The sequence below is a fragment of the Pteropus medius genome, unplaced genomic scaffold (genome assembly GCF_902729225.1).
Source record: "Pteropus medius unplaced genomic scaffold, Ma_sr-lr_union100, whole genome shotgun sequence".
Classification (NCBI taxonomy): Eukaryota; Metazoa; Chordata; class Mammalia; order Chiroptera; family Pteropodidae; genus Pteropus; species Pteropus medius.
Window position 1 is genome coordinate 8,449,990 of NW_024352785.1, and position 16,523 is coordinate 8,466,512.

At 32.4% G+C, this 16,523-nt stretch overlaps 1 protein-coding gene across 3 annotated transcripts in view; it reads left to right on the forward strand.

Moving 5' to 3' along the window:
- Positions 1–533: 533 nt before the first annotated feature.
- The window catches only part of YTHDC2 (YTH N6-methyladenosine RNA binding protein C2), a 58,654-nt gene continuing 42,664 nt past the window's right edge, over positions 534–16,523 (forward strand). For 2 of the 3 annotated variants that reach the window (XM_039848475.1, XM_039848476.1), the window contains exons 1-7: positions 534–934; positions 2,113–2,203; positions 8,401–8,597; positions 9,951–10,150; positions 12,946–13,112; positions 13,873–13,975; positions 14,850–15,006. In XM_039848475.1, coding sequence (XP_039704409.1) covers positions 727–934; positions 2,113–2,203; positions 8,401–8,597; positions 9,951–10,150; positions 12,946–13,112; positions 13,873–13,975; positions 14,850–15,006 — 1,123 coding nt within the window. In that variant the 5' untranslated portion in view covers positions 534–726. The remainder of the gene's footprint in view (positions 935–2,112; positions 2,204–8,400; positions 8,598–9,950; positions 10,151–12,945; positions 13,113–13,872; positions 13,976–14,849; positions 15,007–16,523) is intronic. The other variant, XM_039848477.1, reaches the window with a different exon arrangement.

Below are 16,523 nucleotides of genomic sequence, written 5' to 3' on the forward strand. Positions count from 1 at the left end.
CTGTCATTCCCATTTAGGATTACCAAATAAAATACAGATTTTGAGTTTTTATTCAGGGAACGATAATTTTTTACTATATATTCCCATATATTGCATGGGACATACATTTACTAAAAAATCATTCATTATCTGGAATTCAAATAAATTGGACAACTTGTATTTTTATTTGCTAAGTCTGGCAACTACCCGCACTAGAATGTAAACTGCAAGAGGGCAGGAACCATGTCGGTTTGGTTCCCCAGTGAATATCTTAGGGCATAGCATAGCGTCTTCCAGGCACATAGGAGACCACACGTGCTCACTGAATGAATTAATGAAGTATTTAACAAAACAACGAGTGACCAATTAAAACTATTAGCTTCGGCGCGGGGAGATGGTTGGGTACGGAAGAGGTCCCGGAGGATCTGCTAGGTGGGGAAGGTTAGATGGGCACCGGCCGGGAGGAGAGCGGCGGCTAACGCGCTGAGGTCACAGGCGCCGGCGGCCCTGCTTACGTCATCACGCTCGCTTTCTCCGCCTCGCCCGTGTTTTAGTGGCGCCGGCGCCTTCTTGGTTGTGGTAGTGACTAACTGGGCTGAGGGGGCTTTCTGGTGACTCCGGCTCCGTGCAGGCCGCCTGTGGAGCCGTCGGTACCGGCTCTGGCCCGAGAGGCCCGCTGTCCTTATCATTGGTCGTCAGCTAGCAGGCCTGGCCGCTCCCCCGCGGGGTGACCATCGCCTCAGGACCATGTCCAGGCCGAGCAGCGTCTCCCCTCGGCCGCCGGCTCCTGGAGGAGGCGGCGGCGGTGGTGGCAGCGGCGGCGGGGGCGGCCTCGCTCAGTGTGGCCCTGGGGGCGGCGGCCGGGCCAAGGGGCTGAAGGACATTCGTATAGACGAAGAGGTGAAGATCGCAGTCAATATCGCTCTGGAGCGCTTCCGATATGGGGACCAGAGAGGTGAGGTTCCTGACAGGGACCCCGCCAGCTGCCCCATCTCCCCAAACTCTGAGCCCCCGAGGCGAGGGGTTGACTCAGGGGAGGGAGGGAAGACCCTGGCAGCCCGTCTCCCCGCGCCACCCCCTGGCCGGCCCACTCTCGCCGGCCTCAGTCGGGACGGAGCCCTGGGCAGCTGTTGGCAGCCCTCCGGTGGGACGTGAGGAACCGCACGGCGTCCTGTTAATAAGTAATTTTGCAGGGTACTTGCGTGGCATCAGAATTTGGTGAAAAAGTCAGATTGCTCCCTGGCCAGAGGAGTTTCTTTCCCTTTAGAGACTTTTCAGCAAAGCCACAGTGTTTATTGATTAGCCTCTACCTTTTTTTTTTTTTTAAAGGAAGTTGCGGTAGCCTTAATTAAGAAGAAATCAGACAAATGCACTGGCAATATGTAGTGCTTTATTTAAATCCTAGAAGCATCACGCTACACACTTTAAAAATTACACTTGTTTTGATATATTAAACGTCTTGCACACCTCTTAAGATTAGAAAGCTACTTCTCTTGGATCATGCAATGCAGGTCCAGCAGCTGACCTCTGGTAATCAGTACAGTGTGTTGAGGGCTCATTCCGATTCGCTGGCCTAAATAGAGGCCCCTAACGATGGAAGCTTGCAGTTCAAAACTGGGAATGACCTGGACAGAGTGATTCTGAATTTACTTTAAACAAAGGTACAGCCTCAGCGGTATGTAATAACAAATCCAGTCTGAGGTAGTGAAATATGAAGTCTGTACCCTTTTGAAGGCAAAGACAATGAAGTTTGATGTTGAGCATTCATAATGCTCAAGTATACCTTGTCATGGAAGGAAATAAACATTTTGTTAATTAAGGAAGTAAAGACTAAGTTAAAATCGTAAAATATGTTCAACAGTCATTATACCAATGGAAGATTACAGCATAAATAAGAGTAGTAATCTGGTAACCATTAGAGTTCTTTATCACATTTAGGTTTACTTTTTTTTAATATCATAACTCTGGTAGACATTCAGTAGTTGTTAAATTACTATCTACTTTTCACATAAAATATAATAACTTTGATATGCTTATGATTTTTTCACATTTCATATCTATATATGCATATTGAAGCACCTCAAAAGACAACTGATTATCTCTAAATGGTATTTTGTGTTTTTATCCTTGTAGAAATGGAATTTCCTTCTTCTCTGACCAGTACTGAAAGAGCCTTTATCCATCGATTGAGTCAGTCTCTTGGTTTGGTCTCTAAAAGTAAAGGGTAAGCTAATAGGTTTTCTTATTTTTTAAAAAAGTTACTTACCAAAAAGAAATGTTTCTGACTATATTTAAATAGTTATTACTGTTTTAAATTCACATCCTTAATTATATTGTATTTAGATAAACTGATTTATGTCCATACCAAACTCAGCTCTTTTCTTTTTCATCCTAGTAAATTTTAAAATGTAAGAGAAGATAGTTTAAAAGTTGAAGTTGATTGCTTAAGAGAAATATTTTCATTTTTCATAGAAACTAAATCTTTTTTTAAAAGAATGGGTGAACTAAAGATAAGCAGAATTATTTACAGAACTCTCTCAATATTACTGTACTGTAATAGTAAGCTTTAGAACACATGTTGATTGTTTGCTAACAACTCAAGAATCTGATGATTAGTAATGATTAAATAAAATGGAACAGGAGGAAAGAGTACATATTTTTTTTGAGAATCACTGATCCATAGGGAGAAAAGGTCATTTGAGCTATCCAAACTGAAGAATTCTAAAATTCTGTGGAAATACTTCATTTTGGGACTAAGGATGGCAGGATTGATATATAGCAGGATTTCTCAATATGGTGCTATTGACATTTTGACTGGATAATTATTGTGGAGGGCTGTTGCATGCATTGTAGGACGATTAGCAGCATACATAGATTTTACCCCTTATAGATACCTGTATCATCTTCACCCCCAGTTGTGACAACCAAAAGCGCCTCTAGACATTGCCAAAATGTTCACTAGGGAGCAAAATTGCCCCTGGTTGAAAATCCCTGAGAAAGGGAAATTTTTTAAAAAAGGTAAAATTTTAATTCACCAGTTTTTATGTTAGGAGGGAAAACAATACTTTATTAAGTAAATATATTAATAAATAAATAGCAGGAAGGTTCTAAGATGAAAGTAGCTGATGATGGAATGTCTTGCATATGAATGGTGACAGTGATACATTCCTGATAAGGGATTTAGTTTAGGGGAATGTGCATTTTGAACATCACTAAGGTCAGTGCTGGAACAATGGTTAGGTTCCTGAGCACTTCCATGTTACAGTCTTCTGGATAAGTATAATACTGCACTTGAAAATAAAAATAATAGAGTACAGGGTCATAATTCTTTATCCAGAAACACTGGACCAAATATGTTTAGAGATTCAAATTCTTCAGATTTTAGAAAGATATTAGGGTGTATTTGCAGTATGTTATATAATATGCCTAATAAGATATTGTCATCACCTTTAATCACATTCATATTTCTACTGCAAAGTATGAATATTCACACTAAGAGAAATAAAGACCAGAAATAACCTCATGTCTATTTAATCAGGCTTTGCTGCCAATTGAAGTTGCTGTGAACTTATAAAAATATTTCAGAGGTATTTGAGTTTAAGAGTTTCAGATTGTGGAACTCACTAGAAAACATCTGTTATAAATGCACAGTCTGCAGCTATATATTTTTATGGTTAAATGAGTTTTGAATTCTGAACAACAAACTTAGAAATGGCAATTAGAAATTACTCTTAGGAAAGCAGTTCATTAGAATAAACGACCTCTACTTCAGTTCAGTAGCATAATCGCTTAAGGGATGGTCCAGAATGGAGAAACATCTGGGTTAAGGGGAGAGCAAGAAAGAAGTTATCAGGACAAAAAAGATCAATGAGAAAACAGTAAAAAGACAGGAAAAAGGAAAAGAGATGCTAAGGGAAGCAAGGCAACCCTGCTGACTTATCCAGTTCCTAATTTGTACCTGACTTATAGTTCATGTTTTTTTCTGTTCACCCTTGAGTAAAGATTTTTTTTTTTACCTTACCTTGTAACATTAATTTCATTAACTTAACAAGTTAATTTTTATGCTATTTTTATTTTGTGCCTGGCATTATGATTCCTTAATATATATTTGAGAAAGTAACTAGTGTGGAGGAAGGGATAGGAACCTCGATTTAACTCCCAGTCTCTCACTGCCTCATTTTCTAGCTTTGGTCATGTCCCTTAAATGTTAAAGGCATGTTTTCTTAAATGTAAAATACGAAGGAGTTAATCTCTTTGATTTAGTTAAGATTTTGTGATTCTGTAGTTTATTTTGAGTCTCTTCCAAGGTTTAAAAAATAGATTCTATGCTTACTGTGAGATAATTTATTGTTTTTTACTAATCACTTTTTTTTTTGATCTCCCTTCTTTCAAAATGAAGCCATGTGTGTTAGATTTTGTTTTTCATTGCCTCCTGAAGAGTTGAATTTACTTCGCAATTGATTATTTTTTAAATTGCTCATCTTTTGGTGAAAATACTCTTGTTGGAGTAACACCCCCATTTTGTGTTCTTTAGTATATCCCAAAATTTTCTTTGGAATTCTAGTCAAGTTTTTCCATACCAAAAATATCACCTCTTTAGAATTTGTTTCCTATTTTCTCAACTGAGGTCACTGTGTTTTGGTTTTAAGAGGACACTTTACTGAGTCTTTAACTTGTTCATGAACAAAACAAAATCTTTTTTCTTCTTCTTAGTTCAAGTTACACAAAATGAAATTAACAAAATGAACTTTGTTCAAAACTTATGGAAAGAGAAAATATAAGTTAATGAAAGTAAGTTTTTTAAGTATATGTTTCTTATCCTGTGATTGCTGGAGTCACTGCTTAATAGGTATCCAAGTGTTCTACTCACCCTGACCAGGAGGCTCTAACCTACAGAAAAGTTCTCCTTTTCAAACTTGGGTTACTGCCTTTTGCCTCAGAAGGTTGCATACTGCAACCTTATTTTCCCCTAGCTAGAAGAGGAAGAATGGGTTAAAAGCGATGAACTCTTAGTGAATTTTTGAACATCCATTGAAGAGAAAAAGCCTACAGTGCCCAATAGCAGCAGTAGCACCAGGCATGTGCTAGGTGCTTTAAGTAGATTATTATTTAATCTTCACAATAATCTTATATGATAGGCTCTGTTATTAACATCTGGCACCTGTGTAACAGATGAGGCATTTCAGGCTCAGAGAGATTAAGTAATTTTCCCAAGATCACACAGCTAGCAAGTGGCAGAGCTAGGATTTGAACATAGACAATGTTTAATTAATTTTTGAGATCCACAGTGAGTTTATAGTAATGTCCTGGGAGCCTTGAGGAGTCAGAGAAAGGATAAATTTACCACAAACACATAGTATCCATGACATGAAAGCAACTTTGTTTAGTGACAGAGTTAACTGGTTGGTTTATTAATTTCTAGGTAATCATAAAAAAGTACAAATTAGTATGATGCAAACTTTAATAAATTTGCAATTCTATATTATAGTATTGGAGAGAAAATGGTTTGGAGTTAGAACTTGTTGTCTATCTGCCTAACAGAAGTATAAATTAAGGAGATATGAAATTAAGCATCTACCAGGCATAAAATGCATATGTATTATTTTTTGAGAGACATTAGTTCCTTGGTGGCTGAGAAGTTTTTAAGTAGTCATTTCAATTTTGGCTCTTTAGCTGATCTACTGTTTACAGATTTGGAATGTGGGGAGTAGTGATACATGTAGTTGTATTTGAGTTAAATATTCAGTAACATGCTATGTAAATTGACAAAATGGTTAATATTAAAATTTCATCAAATTTGATTAATTATATCATTTTTCTTTGAAAGGAAGAAGACATTGAAATGCCAAAACTTCATTATAGCATGTACTGATTATTTTTAGCCTTTAAAGTTAGAAGCTATGACGTTCTTATCTGTAACTTTAATACATTTATTTTTATACTTAAAAATTACATACGAGGTTTGCGTTTTCCTTAAAAAGTTCATGTGAAGTTGTTATCTAGCATCTTTTCCACATCTTGCAGCTAGTTTCAAGTTAATTTTCTTTGTAGAGGAGACTCTTATGGTTTTCATCAACACATAGTGTCAGTTACTTTGGAATGCAAGCATAATGAGGAGATTTCAATATGTTTATTTACACAGGAGGACAAATCTCAATTGTATTGAATGTTTCCATCCTTACATCAAAAAGATGAACATTTACCAAAAATTTCACAATCTTTTTATTATATATCAGTGTCACTGTGGTGCTGAATGTGCTAGGAACGAGCACTAATAGCCACAAGTAAAATCTTGCTAAAACATTAGAACTATCAAGTCGATGTTATCTTTCTGCCCCACCAGCCATGTTCAAACTGAATTCCATAAATGTTAAATAGTAATGACTAAGTACTCAAACCTGTTTAGTATGAGTTATTTTTATCCACAATTTTTATGTATATGTTTATGTATATATAAAAATAATTTTATAAACATTATTTTTATACATAAATGCTGTATTATTATTAGACATTTTTATTATTAGGAAAGTTTCATTCTGACCCATTATTTTAGTTGTGGCCTTGTTGAGTAAAGAGTATGTTTTACTCAACTTTGTAATCCCAGCTTCTAACATAGTGCCTGGCAGACCATAGGTGCTCAATATATGCTGAATGATTGAAGGAACGAATAAAAGAAAATTAGTTAAAGGTGAAATATAGCAAAACTTTCCTGGGATGATTTTTAAGAAAATTAAAGCATCTTGGAACTGATAGAAACAGTAGAGGTTTTAAAATTAATTAGTATGCAGTGCCAGAGATGTACAATGATTTATTTATGATCATACAGCTAGTTAGTTAAAAGATTATTACTAGCCGAACACAAGCCTCCTAACTCTTGCTCTAGTGCTCATTTCCTCAGACTTCCTGCCTTCTGTAGTTAAAATTTTATGAATTAAATGACACAGAAGGGGAATGAATGATTGAGTCTATAGCAATTGTGCTGAAGTTTTAGAAAGGTCTGTGGAAAAAGAACCTAGTACAGAGAACTTCTCTAGAATCCAATAATTCCAATTACTATGGAAATAATTAAAATTTCTAGATCAGGTTAAATTTAATTATTTCATCTTTATGCCATTATTTAAGAACCACTAAGCACTTTTTAAGGACTTGATGACTTCATAGGAAGCTTATAATTCATTAAAGCATTCCAGAAATTAAAAATCTTGGTAAATTGAAAGCCTCATTTGGAAGGCTGAGATAGCTAAAACTGTAGAGATTAATCCTCAGTTTTATATCATTCTTATAGTGAAAAGTTGCTGAAAATTTTAAATCTAATATTAATTAGGAAAATTATACATGTAACTTTCATTGTATTTGTGGCTATGTTGCTCATTTCTATAAATATCAGAGTGACATTAACATATGGTAAAACAAATATTTTAGGTAAACTTTTTAAATATAAGAAATGACATTTCTTTCTCACTATAATTATAATAGCTTTCATTTATTTAGTTCTTACTGTAATGGATACTGCCTTTTACATGCATTATCTTATTTAATCATATGAATAGTCCTTTGAGGCAAGTATTATTATCTTAGGCTCAGAGCTATTAAGTAATATGCTTATAGTCCCACATCTAATAAGTAATTGAGCTGGGATTCAAACCCAGGTCGGTGTGCTTTCAGAGCCTGAGGTCTTTAACAGATCTTTGAACTATATTATAGGCACATGTTATTAAATCATTCAAAACACATTTGATGACTTCTTGTGTATTTAACATGGTCAGTCCTGGACCAGTTGAAGAAACAAATATATGTACATCAAATAATTTGAGAACAGTTACAAATCATCATTACCTTATATTTGAAGGCTAGGGCCAGAAGCTTTGAAAAAAATTTTTTCCCCCAATATGCATCTGCAAATACTTATCAGTAATGCAAACTTATGCTTTTCCATCTACACTAAACTTGGTCCTCTTAACAGGTTTTCATGGGAGTGTGACATTACCAGCATACTGTGGAAACGTTCAGTGGGATATGTTAATCTGGACAGTGAACCATAACTTTTTAATTATTTTTAGATTTTGTTGTTCAGATTGGTTTTTCTCCCTCTGTATGCTTCCTAGCATGTATTAACTGTTGATGTTTCATACACCATGGAGTCTGCTAAGACAAACTTTAACACTTGTGGGTAAGTAAGCCATTTTTACTGATTTAAAATTGGATTTGCAGCATTTTAAAATTTTCATTGAAAATGGTCTTATGGCCACTTTAGCACCACACTCCTCTTTAATTGAATTTTTGGGAATTTTCAGCATTTTCTCCCAAAGCATTTTGATTTTTTTCAATGTTTTGCTTGAGATGTGTTTTCTAAGTAGGCATACATCATATGTGAACAAATTGACTACGTATAGTAAATAAATGATTTTTATTAATATTCAGAAAGGGAGCAAATAGATACCTAACTGTGAAGAAGAAAGATGGATCAGAAACAGCTCATGCAATGATGACCTGTAATTTGACTCATAATACAAAACATGCTGTTAGGAGCCTAATTCAAAGATTTCCTGTCACCAATAAAGAGCGTACTGAACTTCTGCCTAAAACAGAAAGAGGAAATGTGTTTGCAGTTGAAGCTGGTATGTATTTTCTGGGGAGCTTCTGTGTTTATCCTATTATTTGATGATTGTTCTTTTTCCATTTTAAATTTATTTTTTAAAACTAAGACGAAATAACATTTTCCAATTTGAGTAGCTTGTTTAAATGATTAAGACTTGTGAAAATTTTGAAATTAAATGCAGCATTAAGGCATGTCATGAAGTTAGACAAGTTTTATTTTTTTTAAGTTTCATAGTAATAGTTACCATTTATTGAGCACTTATTGTATGCTAGGCAATATACCAAACTATCTATAGGGCCTCATAGCAAGCCTTGTAAGGTAGGAATTTACCCTACTTCACAGGTGAGGAAACCGGGGTTCAGAGAAGTTAAATAATTTGTTCAAGGCCACTCAACCAGCCAATGAATGAACTGAAGCGCTGGGATTTGACTCCAAGTTCTAGACTTTTCTGTATTATACTGCCATGACACGCTAATGAGTGAGATTTGGAATTGGGGCTTTAGCTTCTGATAAGAGGCAGGACAGAGTCTTTAGTACATTAACTTGCTTAAAGGTAGATAAATAATACATTTAGGTTAGAAAATGACGTTGTAATTTCACTATTTGGAAAAATAACTTGCCGAGTGAGAACATTATTTATTACCCAAAGTAACAGAATTTGCATAATTTCCACTGTCTATTGGAGTAAGTTCGCACAATGCAGAAAATACGTGGTTCTAGATATTAAGGAATTTAAGTTTTAAATTCACACACACAAAAATATTTTGACCTATATGAAGAATATAAAACATGTCACATCCCCTTTTTATTTCTATATGTTTAGTTAAGTGTAGATGTTGGCTAAAATGTTCAATTAGGAAATTTGTTAAGCATTAGGGTCTTATATTTACACATATTATTCTATCTTGATTACATACATAATCGTACATGTTTAACTTAAACATATAGAGTATTTTTCTTTTTTATAATGTGTTTTCACATTGTACATACAGATTTTATAAATATGCACATGGTTTCCTACTAAAAATTTTAATTTTCTGTATATTATTGATAGAAATAAGCCTGAAAATCATTTTAGGATATCAAATCGTGTTTTGTTTTAATGGTTATTGAATGATTGATTTTTCTTCATTTGTAAACATTATGCACCAGAAATATTTTTGAGAAATTTGCTTTCGAATTGATACTGAAATTTGTAACATGTTCTTTAAGAATATGAAGTGTAAGAGTACAACAGTTGAGGCACTGCTTGCTAACTATGTAGATTTAGTAGAGAAGAAACACTTGAACAAAATTATATTAGAAATTATTTTATTTTTAACACTTTTTTTTAGATTGATCTTAAATTTTTTTCTTTTATTCATTTTTAAAGAAAACCGGGAAATGAGCAAGACAAGTGGGCGACTCAACAATGGCATACCTCAAATTCCAGTGAAAAGAGGAGAATCTGAATTTGATTCTTTCAGGCAGTCTCTGCCAGTGTTTGAGAAACAAGAAGAAATTGTTAAAATAATTAAGGAAAATAAAGTAGTTTTGATTGTAGGAGAAACTGGGTCTGGAAAGACTACGCAGGTTTGTTTCTTTGTTGTTAATAGAAGAAAAAATTTTATCCCATGTGACAATTTTATATCAAATTTATACTACATGTATTTTAATAAAAACAAACTTCTGGTTACTTTTATGGTTATTTCAGAAATAAATTATTATTGGGAGTAGATATTGAGAAATTATAGCAAGGAAATATTTTAAAATATTTATTTTTAAACTAGTACATTGGACCTTCATTTAAACAGAAGTGAGAATGTGATTTGGCATCATGGGAAGAACATGGACTTTGGCCTTCAGTTCAAATTTCAGTTTTCTCATTTATTGATGTGAAGTTTTAGGCTAGTCTTATAACCTCTGTGAGCTGGAGCTCTCATTTTTAAAATGGAACTAATAATTGCTACTATTTAAGGTGAAATTTAGAGATGTATGTAAAGTGCTTAGCATAGTGTTTTGTAAATAGTTGCTAAATTAAAAGCAATATTAACGATAAATGTTAATATAAAATAGAATTAACTTGATAGGTTTGAATCAAAGCATTTTCGTGAAGTTTATCATTAAGGTGACAGTTCGGAAGTATAGCATAATAATATGACCTTTTCTTGGTTTTGTTCTCTTACATGTTAGTATGTTAAAATAGTAACATTACTTTGCTTTTGATAGAGGTTTGGATAGAAAAGTTAACATAATTTTACATTCTTTTATGGACAAATTTATTTTTGAGACTTACTTAAGATTTCCTGTGGTTATATTGGTTGGTTTAATAAACTTAGTCAATAGGTAAGGTAAGGTGGTAGGAGAAGTTAACTATAAACTTTATGAATTATTTACTTATAAGATTTAACCATTTTCATAGAAGTCTAACTTTTTATCCCTAATACCCAAGCCTATTAAACTAAATAATTAAAAACCTAATCAAATTTTTATTTGAATATATGATTTTTCTTCATTACGAGTCTTTTTATGATTAAGTGAAATTCTATAGAGTTACTTCAGTGAATCTTAGGTTGTTATAATTGTTTTAGTATTATAGTAAGTTTTGCCAGTAGGTGTTAATTGTAGCAGTTTTGATTATTTGAGTAGAGATTATAAAACTTTTGGTAACCATAACGGATATATTTTTATTTAAATTATTTGAATGTCCTTGCTAATGATATCTGTATATTGGAATTATGTATGCCTATTTTCACTATTTTGTATGTCATTTTACTAGTTATGAAAGGATACTTGAGAATTTAATTAAGAATTAAATATTGTGTTTTTTGATTTTCAAAGAGAAACTATTGATCTAATGGATTTAATTCTAAGAAATAATTGTATCTTGTTCAAGGAGTTCAAGTAAAATTACTATTGTTTCTGTTCTATGAAATATAGAGGAAAGTTATTATCATTAGTCATTTTCATTTTGCCTTTGGTAGCATTAGGAAGTTAAGTGCCTTTTGAATTTTCATGTTCATTATTCATGTTTAGTATGTAATATTCAAACATTATGGGAAATATTACATGGGAAAGCAAAAGATTTCTAATTCTCTTGTCACACTCTTTCTTGCGTTATTTCCAGAAACTTGGAGTATATATTTCTGTTTTGTGTGTGTCTGTGCGTGTGTTTTGTTTTTGTTTTCTATATAGCATTTATATATATTGTTTTTGCTTTTTGTAACTTTACAGTATGTGGAATAATATCCCTCTTCATTATATTTTCTTTTTTAATATTTCTTAGTTTGTGTATTTCTTAGTTTGTGTAGATTTATGTTTCTGGGTGAACTAGTCAAGTTTAAGAAAATCCCAGAGGCTAAAACATGCATAAAACAATATGATATCCAGTATTTGCATACCTATTGGGAAAGCAGCATCTTCTGCTTTGTTGATAGGAGTATAAATTGTTTTGGAGGGCAATTTGGTAATTTTCTGTCCAAATTTAATTTACATACTCCTTGACTTTATTTTACAAAAGTATGTGAAAATGATATTCACTGAAGCACTTTTTATAATAGCAAACAACATCAAAGATAACAAACCTAAAAAAAGTAGAAATTACCTAAAGTATAGTTATATTAAGTTATAGCACACCCATAGGATGGAATATACAGCTATTAAAATGGATTAGGTAGATCCAGTATGTTAAGTGAAATATACAAATTACAGATATTAAGTACAATAATCACTGTGTGAATAAAAACCTGTTTACATATACAAATATTCTAAATTGTGTAAACATTTTTTTCCTTAGAGTTTAAAAGAAACTTAGCAGTAGTTACTTTATTGGAGAGTACTATTGGTAGTGGTCGTGGTGGGTAGACTTTTTATTTTAAATCTTTCTGACCGGTTTGAATTTAATTGTAGAAAAGTGTTTATAGCAGTGTCTGCAATTCTGGGATTAGGCTATTTTTTCTTTATGCTTTCACTATTAAAAAATTCCCATGGAATTTTCATTGTCATTTCATTGATTTTATAGAATAATTTGGGAAGAAGCGACATTTATGGAATATTGATTAGTCCCATCCCGGAACATGTCTTAATTATTTATATATGCAGATCTTTTATGTTTTTCATTAGTATTATATAGTCTTTTTTGTGTAAGCTTTAACTATTTCTTTATTAATTTTTCAATATTTTAGTTTTAGTTTCTATTGTGAACAAGATCTTTTTAAATTACATTTTTTAGCTGATTATTAGCAGTTAAATGAATGTTGATTTTATGATTACTTTATATTTGGACATGTTACAGAACGTTTTTAGTTCTAAGTTTTTCAGCTGATTTATTTGGATTTTGGGGGTATATAATCATATCGTTTTACAGTATTTTCAAACTTCTGTTTCAGATCCCACAGTTTCTTTTAGATGATTGTTTTAAAAATGGTATCCCCTGCCGTATATTTTGTACTCAGCCAAGACGATTAGCAGCTATTGCTGTGGCTGAAAGAGTTGCTGCAGAGAGAAGAGAGAGGATTGGTCAAACAATTGGGTATCAGATACGATTAGAAAGCAGGTAAAGACAATTCTTCTTATCTTAGCCTTATCTTTTATCATTCTTAGAAAAGATAAACGTTTATGTTTCAGTAAATATAGAGAATGTGTTACTCGAAAAGTTAGATAATCATTTAACTCCATGTAATAAGTCTATGACAGGACATTGAGGTCATGTCTAAACTTAGTGACGTTTTGAATAAATAGTTTTAGAAAGAGTTTGGACCATAGATACAAATTCCATTTCATAGTTTTATGATCAAATTGTTTTACCTCTTTGAGCCTCAGTTTTCTGATTTATAAAATGGTGCTAATAAAAGCATCTAGAACACAGGTTTGATATGAAGTTGATAGTTAGCACTCAATAAATGTTAGTGACTGAGTTGATTGTTATTATTAGTGGTACTATTAGTACTTTCTTCATGAATAGTACTATTTCTTTGCTCTCAGTAGTTTTGGTATAGTGATTTAAAAAGCTGGTCTCTTTTATGATATACTTTTTTTCCCCAAACAAAAAGTATTTTAAAAAATATATTTATTGTCTTTTAACAAAATAATTATTTAATTAATAAAGGGCTGTTAGTAATAAAAAATTTGTGAGATTGTCAGGCATAAAATACATTTCACATAACTTTGCTAATAAAGCATACATACCAGTACACTATTATGTTAGTAACTTTAACATTCATTAAAGTACATATGAAACTAGTATTTAATGTGATCATGCTTTAATTACATATAATATCTGTAATTGTGCATGTTATTTTGGTTTTTTTGAAAAGAGTTTCTCCAAAGACACTTCTGACATTTTGCACAAATGGAGTATTGCTTCGTACATTGATGGCAGGAGATAGTACATTGTCAACTGTGACACATGTAATTGTGGTAAGAATATTGCTGAATTTGCCATATATAATTCAGATTGCTTAAAATTTAAATATGTAATTACATTTTTAGAATAGGTTATAAGTGAGAACCAATTTTTTTTTTTGAACAGGCTATTATAATCAAGTTATTTTACTTTCTATAATTATTAGAAATAAATATTTTGTATTAAATATATTTTTACCATTAGATTTTACAAGGGAAAATAAAATAAGTAGGTAGTTTTTTAAAATAGTGCTTTTTTATATATGAAAATGATACATGCATGTACTTAGAGTTCTCTAGAATGGTTAAAGTTTTCTTTTTTTTCTTGTATGCTTAGTCATCTGATGCCTCCTTTAACAAACATGTATTTCCCAGCCTTATAGCATACTTAATAGTTATTTAACTTGTGGTTAAGCTGTTAAATTAGCTGCTGATGAAGTAAGTAGATGAATTACCACTTTTTAAAAGAATTTTAAGCTTTTATTCAGTTTGTGTCAGAAAAAAATTAGATTAAGTTTTATAAACTTGCAATTAGCAGCTTTTGGAACTTATTTGTTCTGTGTATTCAGACCAAAGGATGCACCTGTGCTCTGATGCTAACAGAAGCATAGTTAAATAGATTTTGTATATATTAAAAGTATATTAGATTTTACTAATTCAGAATTTATTTTAGTTTGTGTGGTTTTATATTCTGTGAATAAAAAAAAGCAATCCACAGTAGGCTGTTAATGTCTGGTTATTTCTGAATTGTCTATAATAGAAAATTTTCACTAGTACTGATTGGCTTTGTCCACATTTAATTTGAATTAGTATAAAACTCCATAATTTTAAAGACATAGTCATCCATAATGTTTTAACTGTTCCGTGATTTTATTTTTGTTTACTGCAGGATGAAGTACATGAAAGGGATCGATTTAGTGATTTTCTACTTACTAAGTTAAGAGATTTGTTGCAAAAGCACCCAACTTTGAAACTAATTCTTTCTAGTGCAGCCTTGGATGTAAATCTGTTTATAAGATATTTTGGAAGTTGTCCAGTGATATATAGTAAGTTCATTATCAGATTTATCCTAGCATTTTTATGAGAGAATACTCTTTGATATGATTATATTTATTGTAGTCAAAATTGAGGAATGCTCTGAAGTAGAAGAGCATACACTTCTGTTTCCTCTGAGGTACACTTAATTAATCATCTCTATATTTTCATTGTTTTCCATCTACAGTCTTTGCTATTGTATTGCGAGGCCAGTTCTCTAGTTTTTATTTCGGCCCTAAATTCTGTCCTGTAGTTTCTGCTTTATTGCTAGACTCCTTGAAAGAGTAGTCTACACTCCCATGTTTATCTCCTATGTACTTCTAAATATGCTGCCACTTAATGTTTGTCCTTGTCCTTTAATCAAAACTGGTTTTGTCACCAGTCTTTTAAAAAATTATTCAATTTCTCTTCAAAAATGGAAAAAGTTGTATGTGTTCATCTCCATGATATAGTACAAACATATATAGGAAAAAAATTTACAATTGCCCATTCCTATTGTTATTTCACATACTACTTTCCTGAAATTAGTTAATGTTAAAGCCTAGCATATATTTTTTCTCACCTTATCCATGCTCATACAACATATGCAAATATATACATACATATCAGATTTATAGATACTGGTTTTACAAAAATGAGCACTTACGTTATTTTGCAGTTTACTTTATTCAAATAATAGTATATTATGAACAGTTCACCAATTCAGTAATTTCAGATATACTTCATTATTTTAAGCAGTGGTTTTAATATTTTATAATATAAATGTGCAGTGATTTATTTAACCATTTCTTTATTTTTAGATATTCAGATTGGTTCTAGATCCTCCCTTACTCCCACCATAAACAATGTTATAATGAACATCCTTGTACATATATCCTTATTATATACTGGTGCTCTTAATTCTAGGGATAGGTTCCTGAAAGGGAACTTGGTAAGTAAAAGAGTGTATCTATTTTAAATTTTAATAGATTTTGCCATTTTGCTTATTCAAAAGTCTGAAATGATTCACATTTGTGCAGTGTATAGTGCTGTTCATTGTGTATTCTTACCAGTATTATTTTGCCACTGATTTAATTGCTAAGCCTACTGTTCAAATTTTACACAAAAATCTTTCTTAAATTTTCTGTTGTATTTTTCATGATTGCCCTCCTTACCCTTCTTTGAAATACTCTGATCGCATAATTTTTTTGATGACACTGCCTTCTGAATCTCATTCTATATTGCAGCCTGTACTTTTGTGGTTGCCTTTGGGGCTTCTATTCTTTTGCATGGTGTTAAGCATTGGTATTTTCTAGGTTTATTTTCTTGATCCATTTTTTAAATTCCTTACTCACTTTTCCTTTTTTTTCTTTTCTTTGTTCTTCCTCTTCTTTCCTGCCCCATGCTGTACTCTACTAGGTACTGGAGATGCACAGTTAGTTTCCCTGAAAGTTCTCATTCATGCCCTTCCTTGGCTTCTATTTTGTCTTTTACACTGATGACTCCCGAATCTTTATTTCCAATTCAGACTGTTCTCTAGAGCCTTATA